Source organism: Neoarius graeffei, chromosome 16 (assembly GCF_027579695.1).
Source record: "Neoarius graeffei isolate fNeoGra1 chromosome 16, fNeoGra1.pri, whole genome shotgun sequence".
In the NCBI taxonomy this organism is placed as follows: Eukaryota; Metazoa; Chordata; class Actinopteri; order Siluriformes; family Ariidae; genus Neoarius; species Neoarius graeffei.
The window spans coordinates 38,028,480-38,041,458 of NC_083584.1; the positions used below are offsets into that span (position 1 = coordinate 38,028,480).

Genomic DNA, 12,979 nt, shown 5'->3' on the forward strand with positions numbered 1-12,979 from the left:
TTTAAAATGATGGTAAATAAACAAGTGTGTGCATGTGTTTACAGGGCAGTTCGACCTCGGCTGACTGTGTACGTGTGTCAGGAGTGTGAGAGTCCCCTGCTGGAGAGACGCTGCCACAGTAAGAACGGAGAACACGGCAGTCCCACAGCCATAAACGGTGTGTGCGCTTGCTTACACAGCCATTGAGACTCAAACCTGTGAAGGCTAGATTTCTCTGTCAAAAAAAGTCTATAATATTGCGTAATATCTAATCTGAAAATAATATATATGTAGTGTGATCATTTATGAGCCAGGCCAACAGTTGTGTGTTCATTCAGTATGCATGCATACCAACTTATGTGAAGGATGTTGTACTTGTGAAAGCCTTGATTATCTGTTCAGAACATCTACCTATAAGGTTTGGTAGTGAAACCCTATAAGATCTACCAGACCAAATTGCAACGCAGATTTCGGTGCCTAATTTCGGTGCTACTTAAATGCATCGTGGTAAAGTTGGTTTTATAATGGAACATTCACTGCACATTTGAGATTCGCTCTTCTATTTCTGAAGAAATAAAAACAAAAAGGACAAAATGTCTTTTTTTTCTTACCCTGGATTAGAAAGAAAACCAAGTACAATTGAATGTATTTTTATGTTTTATTTCACTGAAGCCTTCTAAAGCTAATCGTTGAGAAACAAAGGTCACCAGCGCTTTATAGTAATGGAGTCAGTCACTACGTTTACATGCACATAGAGAGAATCGAATTTCTGCTGTTGCTCGACTGAAATCGAAGTTCAAAATGCCATGTATACACCTTAATTCGGCTGAAATTGAACCGAACTTGATTTCTCGGAATCGAGCTACACGACCTAGTTTATGCGATTTCTGCCGAGCTACTTTGAGCATGTATACCCTATCGAGCTAGTTGTCGAGCTACTTCCGGAAGTGACGAGTGACGAGACCACAAGCGGGAAACACAACAGCCTCGGTCGGCATGACAACGAATCATGACAACGGCATGAATCTTTTCTTTTTGTGGCATTGTTTGCACTGTTAAAATTTAGCTCACTTACTGTATCACCAAATACATCTGTACAGCTGTTGCATAGCTGTGAATTGTGTACATAAACAAGTCACTGTATTTGTGTGTGTGTGTGTGTGTATATATATATATATATATATATATATATATATATATATATATATATGTCCAACATCTGAAGAATGTCAATAAAAACAAAACAATTGAACTTTTTGTGTGTTTATTAAGACATAAGTTAAATTGTAAGCAAAAAAAAAATTTTTTTTGTAAGCAAAAAATGGACTTTAGAAAAATATTATTGTGCAAAATAAGTTGTCTTACAAAACAGTGGTCTGCGCCGGAGAGTTTGTAGCCATAGTCTGTTAGAGCAAGCCTAACAGCTTGAGCACGGAACTGCTAGTGTTTCCAGATTGGGGGTTTTAAGTGCATTTTAGCGGATTTGAACATGTTTTGGGCTGGAAAACGTCAGCAGTTTCTGGCAACACTATAGCTCTTCTTCATGACGACAACCGGAAGTGTACCAACACGATGGGGCGTGTAGCGCCACGTGTGGCTCGGGTGCACAATGCACCTTGCACAATAGCCCGATTTCACTTGTGCATGTAGGATTGGATTTCTCTGGCACCCCTGCTGGGACCCTTTGCTCGATTACCAACAGCAGCTCGATTTGGACGTGCATGTAAACGTAGTCAGTGAGGGAGTCTGAAAAGTGCATGACATGGACAACTATGTAAAATCCTACCACGGTTATAGTCATCTGCTATGAAAGATATCAAACATATTGCAGTGTTAGTTTAATACAGTATGGAGGGATGTTAAACTCACTACAAGTACAATATTACACAAGTCTTATAGAAGAAGTGCAGTATTATATTACTGTATGAGTACAGTAGTAACTTATTTATTTTTATAGCATATATTTTATTACTGATTATTAATGATACAGTTTTTAAATGAGTTATTACACACATGAATAGATTGTGCCACGTAAACCCCAGTGTTGGTCGTGGCAGCTCCAGCAAAATGATTTTGATTTCAAATGATTTTTTTTTTTTATTGCTAATTATTTTTCTGCAAAACTGAAATGAAACCCAATCATTTTTCAGTATTTTATTCATACTATATTATACGTCATTCTTTCTAATAAAGACACCATTTAATAAAATATTATAAATTCAATAAAATATTTGCTTTCTGGTTCTCTGAAACAGACGTTACAGAGAACATGAGCGTCACTGCACCTCACCTGCCATCACTGGTTAATGTTACTCTGGCTCTGATGGCAGCAGATACCTATCGTTAACTAGTAGCTACCTTAAGCTTGGTTAAAATGCCTAAAAAAAAAAAAAAAATATATATATATATATATATATATATATATATATATATATATATATTATTCAATCTGAAATTCAAATTGGACTTAGAAATTAAAAAGTCGTTCTTTAACCTTTGTTTTGTGTTTTTAAAAAGAGTATCAGTACTGGTACTGTTTTTTATTATTTTTGCACCAGAAAAAAACAAACAAACAAACAAACAAACCAAACATTACCCAACTCTGTCTACATGATGCTTTATTTCTGCATAATTTGAACATAACGTTCTTCTCTAAACCAAAGCTTTAATAGAATTTAAAAGCAATGGTTTGCTCACCTATTCTGTGTGTTTCTGTGCAGTTCCTTCTTGTTCTGAAAGTGTAATTGAATGTGTTTCTGTAGTTTACCATGCGCTTTACCTCGAAGAGCTGACCGCTCATGAGCTGACCAGAAAAATATCCAACGTGTTGAGCCTGCCACTAACCCTCATTAATCAAGTGTACAGGCAGGGGCCTACAGGAATACACATACTGCTCAGTGACCAGGTACGCACACGCATGCATATCATTCAGGTAGCTATTGCACTCTTTTCTGTCCCTCTGCTGTTATCAGGAAACCGTTCCGTGATGTATGACATCTCCTTTTGCATTTTCATTTGCATATTGCAGACACGTTTACGTTTGTAAGTTGCAACAGCAAAGTTTCGTCCAACATGTTGTTTGTTCTACCTGCACACGTTGAAGCAAGTGGTGCTGATTTATAATCAACCTCACCAAATCTACAGTTAGTGTTTAATTGGGTGTTTGCTGCCTGCATTCCAGATGGTGTCGAACTTCTCTGATGAGAGTTGCTTCGTTGTCAGTTTGTTAAAAGGTAATCAGTTTCTTTTTTGATACACCAGTTCATTAACCACATTGCATAACACAAAACATGAGTCAATTTCAGTTTGAATACTAATTGAACTTTCATCATATTTAAGATGCACATGTTCTTCAGTTGCCTTTAAGCTTTCAAAATACATTTTCAAAAATTTTTATCTAAATGGTCCTTGTCACTTCATATACTAAAGCATGTAGGTTATGTCATATATTTTCATGTTTTAAAGTGAAATGTGCTGGGTATAAGATTTCTACCAGAAAGGTGAGAAGTAAATGCTATTACAAGCTCCTTTTTTTTTTTTTTAACATGCGCTATGCAGTGCATTTAAAATCATGCAAATAAATTTCACCACTGCAAGTGCCTTTCAAAGAGAGTCCAGGGCTACGTTCCAACCTGCATAATGCAACGACGCCATGTTGGCGAAATAGCAACCACGCCAATGATGTATTAACGCTATTTGGTACAGTAGTATGTGGCTTGAGGATGAACTGACATTCCATATGACTCCCTTTCTCCTGATATTTACATTTTTAAAATTTAAATACAAAAACAGATACACTTCCTGTTACTCACTCGTCTGCTGTTATACATTTCTCTGACTAAACAACTTGATTAACCCCTTCAGTGCCCTTGGACGAGTCGCATACGTCATGAAATCTTTTACCGCTGTGCCTTATGACGGAAGAATGTTTTAGGCATTGACTAATTCGTATGTGCCACTGTGAAGTAAAAGTAATGTGCCATGTAAGGTACATAAAAGGTGTTTATGACGAGTAGCGTACATCATAAGGCACAGCGGTAAAAGATTTCATGACGTACATGACTCGTCCAAGGGCACTGAAGGGGTTAATGGTATAAACTCCACAATGAGGACAAAGTGGCAGGCTATCAGTATTCTCCCACCAACTTCAAGAACAAATAAATGTTCAGAAAAAAAGAAAATCCATCAGTCATTCTCACACTCGCTTCTCATCTCCCTTGCTTGGTTACGAGGTCCCCTCTGTCACTGAAAAGTTATATAGTACTTCTTTCATGCCCGATGTTGGGTTGTGATGGTGTATGATTCATTTCTTGACATTTTCTATCAATTCTGACCCAATACTCTGTGTCCTCTGAATCTCAGGAACAACAGAATTTTAAAGTATTTTTGTCTCCTGACTCAGTTTTGTTTTTGCCCCCCCCGAAAAAAAAAAAACTACTTACTGCAGTGTTTAATATTATATATTGGTATGTTTGTACAGAACATACAAAATAAATGGGAAGCCATTTTGGGATTCAGCACACTGACACTTTTCAACGTCCATATTTCCTCCCAGATGACACCAGTGACAGATTCCATCTGGTTCTGAAGTAGAGGCATATCGAAGATGAAGCACTGACGTCACTGATGTTCCTCACTGCCGTTCCTGAGCACTGAACATGCTCCCTCCATCCTTCTCTTTCTCCCTCCCTCTGTCTCTCTCTCCATATCTGCTGTATGAGAGATGGAGCAGAGGTTGGTCAAGGCCGCCTACCTGTTAGAATCTGACTTCAGTGAATACATTGTTTCATATTGAAAACACTTTAACTGATGAAATTTTTAGCGTGTGAACAGGTGGGACAGCGCTGAAGCATGTGTGTGTTTTAAAGATATAGCGGGAGAAATGGAAGGATGGATTTTTTTTATTTCATTTTTTTTAAACGGAGCAGGGTTTTATGCACAGTCCTGAATGACGGGACAGTCATGAACTTGGTCACGAAGCTGCCCTCAATTAATGGTTTGGTGATCACGCCATCTCCACTTGAATAGTTTACCGTGTGTAACAGTGGCTGTGCTTGTTTGATTGCCTAATGTACATGTCTGTTGAAAAAGGACTGCACTTTTTTTTATTATACTTTTCTATTGTGTTCTTGTTTGCTTTTGTTTTGTTTCTATTTTGTTTTTGTTTTTTTCTTGACACCTTTGTGTCTGCACAGATGAAGTGATTCCTGTGTGTATGATCACCTGTAGCTTGTTGTGAGTTATAGAGCTTAGGCAGTGTTTTCATGCATAAATCTTCTTTACATAAAGTAAATTATGAATCTGAATCTGTTTGTCTGCTTCTACCGCGACCAATCATCTCTTGGTGCCAAAATACTCGACTGTGTTTACTCAACTCTGGAAGACAGTTTCAGATGACTGGTGGCGTTCGGTTTGTACTTTTTTTTTTAGTTGACCAGCGACATTTTAAATTAATTGTAATTCTTTGCTCTAGTTATGATTTGTTAGAAATTACATGTATATTGTCATTTAATGCCCCCTTTCCCCCCCTCCCCTTATTTGAGACTGATGTGGTTGGTTGGCTTAACAGCTCTGCATTGGGAAGCTTTGGCATGTACTGTGCATTTTTTTTTTTTAAACCACTAAGCATGGAGGGCAGGAATGTTGCCCTCTTTTAATTCTAAGGTAAATGACCAAGTCTGCACTGACGTGAACATACAGGAGCTCCACTCTGCTGTATATGCTGGTGTTCAACGCTGTTCAGAGTAAAGGTGTAGGCCGTACGTACCTGTATGTCACTCTCCTCAGAAGGCAGTGAATAAAATGTGGTGATGACTCGGCACTCTCATCCTCTGTGGATTGTATGGACCGTCCTGTGTGTTTCCATGAGAACAGTTATGGTACTTCCATATCACTGTGTCTTTTAAGGAAGCCTGTCATGTATTGTAAGATGCTGGGATGTACACACTTCATGCCTGTACCAGAAATAAAATAATTTTAATATATCATGCTCTTGAGTTCTTATAACACATTCTTTTCTGATGTTTAGAACAGTATATATTTTGCGTTGAGTACAAGCAGGGACTCCGGCAAAACTAACTATGACAGCATAACTAAAAGGGGAGAGCCAGAAGGTAACACAGGCATGAGGGAGCCCCGGGACATAAAGCAACAAACTCGAGTGAGCAAGCGAGTGGGGACTGACAGCATCCATACATCCCAGTTTACCAAAACACTTTATGTCTGAGGACCCTCCAGATCTACACCTTTACCTCATAAACACCATTAACAAAAGGCTTGACTAAACAGATATGTTTTCAGCCTAGATTTAAACGCTGAGACTGTGTCCGATTCCCAAACACTACTTGGAAGGCTGTTGCATAACTGTGGGACTTTGTAAGAAAAGGCTCTGCCCCCTGATGTAGCCTTCACTATATGAGGTACCAGCAGATAGCCTGCACCTTTTGATCTAAGTAGGTGTGGCAGGTCATAAAGGACCAGGAGTTTGCTCAGGTACTGTGGTGCGAGACCATTCAGTACTTTAAAGGTCAAAAGTAGTATTTTATAAACAATACGAAATTTGATTGGGAGCCAATGCAGCGTGGATAAGACGGGTGATGTGGTCATATTTTCTAGTTCTAGTAAGGACTCTTGCTGCTGCATTTTGAACTAACTGGAGCTTGTTGATGCACTTATTGGAACATCCAGACAGTAAGGCATTACAATAATCCAACCTGGAGGTAACGAAAGCATGGACTAGTTTTTCTGCGTCGTGTAGTGACATTAAATTTCTTATCTTAGCAATATTTCTGAGATGAAAGAAAGCTATCAGGGTAATGTTATTGATATGAGTTTCAAATGAAAGACTGGAGTCACTGATCACCCCGAGGTCTTTTACTGCTGCACGTGAAGAAACAGAAAGGCCATCCAGAGTTACTGTGTAATCAGAAAACTTACTTCTAGCTGCATGCGGTCCTAGTACAAGTACTTCTGTCTTGTCAGAGTTAAGCAGAAGGAAGTTAATAAGCATCCAGTGTCTAATTTCCTTTACACATTCCTCAATTCTATTAAGCTGGTGTATCTCATCTGGTTTTGCAGAAACATACAACTGTGTGTCATCAGCATAACAGTGGAAACCAATACCATGCTTACGAATAATATCACCAAGAGGTAGCATATATAAAGAAAAAAGCAATGGACCTAAGACAGAACTTTGTGGAACACCAAACTTTACTTCAGTATGTCTCGAAAAATCACCATTTACATCAACATACTGATAGCGATCAGTTAAATAAGACCCGAGCCAGGAGAAGGCCGTTCCCTTAACTCCCACAACATTTTCTAGTCTATCCAGAAGAATGGAATGACCAATGGTGTCAAATGCTGCACTAAGGTCAAGCAACACAAGCAGCAAGACACAGCCCTGATCAAATGCCAACAGTAGGTCATTTACTACTTTAACCAGTGCTGCCTCTGTGCTATGATGAGGTCTAAATCCTGACTGAGACATTTTATGGATGTTATTCCTATGTAAATATGAGCATAACTGCTGTGCCACAGCTTTTTCTAGGATCTTGGAGATAATGGGGAGGTTTGATATTGGCCAATAATTGGACAGGTGACAGGGATCAGGGTCAGGTTTTTTAATCAGGGGTTTGATAACTTCTAATTTAAAGGATTTGGGTACATAGCCAATCCTAAGAGAAGACTTTATTATTTTTAGAAGCGATTCAATTACTTCAGGTATTATCTGTTTGAATAGACGTGTAGGTAAGGGATCTAGTACACAAGTTGAGGATTTTGATGTGGAGATTAATGAAAGTAATTCGATTTCTCTAAGGGGAGTAAAACATTCTAATTGCTGATCTGATACAGTTATATTGTTAACTACAGGGTCACTTAAATTGTCTGACCTTAAGTTAGTAGTTTGAATTTTTTGTTGGATATTTTCAATTTTGGGCGGCACGGTGGTGTAGTGGTTAGCGCTGTCACCTCACAGCAAGAAGGTCTGGGTTCGAGCCCCGTGGTCGGCGAGGGCCTTTCTGTGCGGAGTTTGCATGTTCTCCCCGTGTCCACGTGGGTTTCCTCCGGGTGCTCCGGTTTCCCCCACAGTCCAAAGACATGCAGGTTAGGTTAACTGGTGACTCTAAATTGACCGTAGGTGTGAATGGTTGTCTGTGTCTGTGTTGGCCCTGTGATGACCTGGTGACTTGTCCAGGGTGTACCCCGCCTTTCACCCGTAGTCAGCTGGGATAGGCTCCAGCTTGCCTGCGACCCTGTAGAACAGGATAAAGCAGCTAGAGATAATGAGATGAGAATGAGTCCCTCATCTACACCCACCCCATAATTCATCCTTTTTAAGGGTCAACCGTAGACCTTTGCACGGGCCACCCCTGGGCCTTGGGTCGGAGTCATCTGTACCCTTTAACACCTGACCTCACCCCTGGCAGCAGACCAGTCAATTCAATTTTGTCATTGGTTTCTTCCTTATGTCATCAGGGAGTTTTTCCTTGCCACCGTCACCACAGGCTCGCTCATTGGGGATAGATTAGGGATAAAATTAGCTCATGTTTAAAGTCATTTAAATTCTGTAAAGCTGCTTTGCGACAATGTCTATTGTTAAAAGCGCTATAAAAATAAACTTTACTTGACTTGATGTTTCTCACACAGATCAACATACGCTGATAAGCCAGAACATTAAAACCACTGGTACGTGAGATTAATGATCTTGTTACAGTGGCAAGTGTCAAGGGGTGGGACATATTATACAGCAAGTGAACACCGTTCTTGAAGTTGATGTGTTGGAAGCAGAAAAATTGGGCAAGCATAGGGAGCTGAGCGACTTTGACAAAGGCCAAATTGTAATGGCTAGATAACCGTGTCAGAGCAAATCCAAAACAGCAGGTCTTGTGGGATATTCCCATTATGCAGGGGTTAATACCTACCAAAAGTGGTCCGACCGGTGAACTGGTGACAGGGTCATGGTCACCCATCGATTGGGAGCAAAGGCCACAGAAGAGCTACTGTAGCACAAATTGCTGAAAATGTTAATACTGGCTATGATAGGTGTCAATGCATGGTGCAACAGGGTTGTGTAGCTGCATACCGGTCAGATTGCCCATACTGACTCTTGCCCACTGCCAGAAGCACCTACTGTATAATGGGCATGTGAGCATCAGAACTGGACCAGGGTGCAATGGAAGAAGGTGGCCTGGTCTGATGAATCACATTTTGTTTTCCATCTTGTGGATGGCCAGTTGCATGTGCACAAGAGATGGCACCAGGATGCACTATGTGAAGAAGGCGAGTTGGCAGAGGCAGTGTGATGCTCTGGGCAGTGTTCTGCTGGGAAACCTTTGGGTCCTGGAATTAATGGCAGTTTATCTTTCAGCAGGATAATGCGCCCTGCCACCCTGCAAAAATGGTTCAAGAATGGCTTGAGGAACATGGCCTAGTGTTCACAGTGCTGGATTGGCCTCCAAATTCCCCAGATCTCAGTCCAATCGGGCATCTGTGGAATATACCAGACAACCAAGTCTGATCCATGGAGGTCCCACCTCACAACTTACAGGACCTAAAGGATCGGCTGCTAATGTCTTGGTGCCAGATACCACAGCACACCTTCAGTCGTCTTGTGGAATCCATGCCTCGACGAGTTAGAGCTGTTTTGGCAGCACAAGGGGGACCTACGTCATATTAGGCAGGTGGTTTTAATAAGATGGCTGATTGGTGTATGTTCAGGCCAGAGAGCTTATGCCATTAAAGGAATCCTCCAGTGCTTTTCCAACCCAGACCTCATTTACACGAGCTTATTTGTGGTCATAACATTTTGGCATGCTTCGCTGTAATTCCTCAAGATGTTCGAGCATATAATTGCCTTTCAGATGGCATATACAAGCAATTTGTTAACCACTTTGCAGCTTGCATTGGAATGATCAGATCTGCAGCTGTCAGATCTCTTTATGATGGAGCTGATTGAGTCCTCCCTCCTAGCAGTGGGACACTGATATCAGGATGTAGGGCAGCTCTCTGCCAATCTGAGTTATGGTCAGCAGCATGTATAATTGGCATTGTCTGTACTGTGTGACACATGTAAATTGCTCACAGACAAAGAAGCCCTGGAAAGAAAGGTACAAATTTTAGAAACTAGAATCAGCACAACCAAATGGCCAGGCCACATGGCACCCACAGCATCACTGATCGTCTTGGCATCTGAGTTCTTCTGACCTTGTTTGAGCTCCAAATTAAGAGACATACTCTCAAGTTTCTAGCAGGCGCTCCCATTTACCCTGAGGGTTGGGCTCGAAACAGAACCCCCACCACAAGAGTTTGATGGAGCCCACTGATAAAGGACAAGCTGCTGGGATGACAGTTTACAGCTGAAGATAATGCTCATTGGCCAGTGACTTCATCAGAACAGTGGATCCTGATGACAATATCTCAGGGGTAAAAACTTTTAGGGGCTTAATGTCTCATTACAGCTGTATCCTGATGTTAATTTTCTCTTGGGCAGAGGTGTGATCTAACGAGTAGACTTTTGTGGTTCAGTGTGTGGCAGTATGAATGAATGATGACTGTATGACACAGATAGAGTCAGATGGTCACTTTGTGACTTTGTGAAAGGTCTTGGTATGCATGAGCACATCCAGCTCCATGTGATTTCAGATGATTCTCAGATGGTTATCTGATGTTCATGGAACTATGGCTATATACAGAACCAGCAGTTATAAGTAAATATCCTATCATACTGAGTTTTTAATTGCACTGTTAATTGCGATAATGATTGTCACTTTACTGCCATGCAAAGGTCAGATGAAGCAAGCCAGATAGTTTCACCATCATAATCCCCATCAAACCACTTCTGGAACTTGAAGTCCTTGTAAGATTCACCTTTGTTTGACTTTAGGGTGTAGATGTAAACACCGTGAAGTAACTTATGAATATTAGCAATTGATTAGCACTGCTTAAAAGCTTGTATTCAATTAATTGTAAATCACTGAGTTGCAGCTCAAATGCAAACTTAAGCCTGTGAAAATTAATAATGTATCTTAATATAAGTATTAAGACTTGAATCACAATATACACCTTCATATTTCATATTTTACAAAACCTTGTTAGATGCATGTGGTGAGGAGGCTAAAATAAAAGCCCCTATGAAAAGCAAATGTTAAAGTATTTGAAATATTTGCAAGTCAAAACAATAAATTATAGGAAATAGATAATGCACTCTGAAAAATATGAAATATGTGTTAATCGCAATGTTGGATTGTAGTTTCTGAAAATAAATGAAACGCCCAACATGTGACTGGTAACATGAATAAAACAGGCTGGCTTAAGTAGCCTATAATTTTCCTTTTGTAATTTATCAGTACCTAGCCTGTTTTTATTACAAACTTCCGACTGAAACCACTAAGTGGATTAAAACTGTGGCGCAAATAAAATTACTTTGGGAATAGATAAATGTAGAAAAAATAATTACAGAAATTCATTCATCTTTCGTAATTGCTTTACTGATTTTTTTTTTAAACCTGGGTCACCTGTTCCAAGAACACTGGGTAGAAGGCCTCATATATACATATATATATATATATATATATATATATATATATATATATATATATAAAATACACACACACACAGTGGTGCTTGAAAGTTTGTGAACCCTTTAGAATTTTCTGTATTTCTGCATAAATATGACCTAAAATATCATCAGATTTTCACACAAGTCCTAAAAGTAGATAAAGAAAACCCAGTTAAACAAATGAGAGAAAAATATTATACTTGGTCATTTATTCATTGAGGAAAATGATCCAATATTACATATCTATGAGTGGCAAAAGTATGTGAACCTCTAGGATTAGCAGTTAATTTGAAGGTGAAATTAGAGTCAGGTGTTTTCAATCAATGGGATGACAATCAGGTGTGATTGGGGACCTTGTTTTACTTAAAGAACAGGGATCTATCAAAGTCTGATCTTCACAACACATGTTTGTGGAAGTGTATCATGGCACGAACAAAGGAGATTTCTAAGGACCTCAGAAAAAGCGTTGTTGATGCTCATCAGGCTGGAAAAGGTTACAAAACCATCTCTAAAGAGTTTGGACTCCACCAATCCACAGTCAGACAGATTGTGTACAAATGGAGGAAATTCAAGACCATTGTTACCCTCCCCAGGAGTGGTCGACCAACAAAGATCACTCCAAGAACAAGGCGTGTAATAGTTGGCGAGGTCACAAAGGACCCCAGGGTAACTTCTAAGCAACTGAAGGCATCTCTCACATTGGCTAATGTTAATGTTCATGAGTCCACCATCAGGAGAATACTGAACAACAATGGTGTGCATGGCAGGGTTGCAAGGAGAAAGCCACTGCTTTCCAAAAAGAACATTGCTGCTCATCTGCAGTTTGCTAAAGATCACATGGACAAGCCAGAAGGCTATTGGAAAAATGTTTTGTGGACAGATGAGAACAAAATAGAACTTTTGGTTTCAATGAGAAGCGTTATGTTTGGAGAAAGGAAACACTGCATTCCAGCATAAGAACCTTATCCCATCTGTGAAACATGGTGGTGGTAGTATCATGGTTTGGGCCTGTTTTGCTGCATCTGGGCCAGGACGGCTTGCCATCATTGATGGAATGATGAATTCTGAATTATACCAGTGAATTCTAAAGGAAAATGTCAGGACATCTGTCCATGAACTGAATCTCAAGAGAAGGTGGGTCATGCAGCAAGACAACAACCCTAAGCACACAAGTCGTTCTACCAAAGAATGGTTAAAGAAGAATAAACTTAATGTTTTGGAATGGCCAAGTCAAAGTCCTGACCTTAATCCAATCGAAATGTTGTGGAAGGACCTGAAGTGAGCAGTTCATGTGAGGAAACCCACCAACATCCCAGAGTTGAAGCTGTTCTGTACGGAGGAATGGGCTAAAATTCCTCCAAGCCGGTGTGCAGGACTGATCAACAGTTACCGGAAACGTTTAGTTGCAGTTATTGTTGCACAAGGGGGTCACACCAGATA

At 40.0% G+C, this 12,979-nt stretch overlaps 1 protein-coding gene across 1 annotated transcript in view; it reads left to right on the forward strand.

Moving 5' to 3' along the window:
• Positions 1 to 5,966, forward strand: part of ubp1 (upstream binding protein 1) — a 62,694-nt gene extending 56,728 nt beyond the window's left edge. The window contains exons 13-16 of the mRNA XM_060942907.1: positions 45 to 157; positions 2,742 to 2,884; positions 3,161 to 3,212; positions 4,535 to 5,966. Coding sequence (XP_060798890.1) covers positions 45 to 157; positions 2,742 to 2,884; positions 3,161 to 3,212; positions 4,535 to 4,572 — 346 coding nt within the window. The 3' untranslated portion in view covers positions 4,573 to 5,966. The remainder of the gene's footprint in view (positions 1 to 44; positions 158 to 2,741; positions 2,885 to 3,160; positions 3,213 to 4,534) is intronic.
• The last annotated feature ends 7,013 nt before the right edge of the window (positions 5,967 to 12,979 follow it).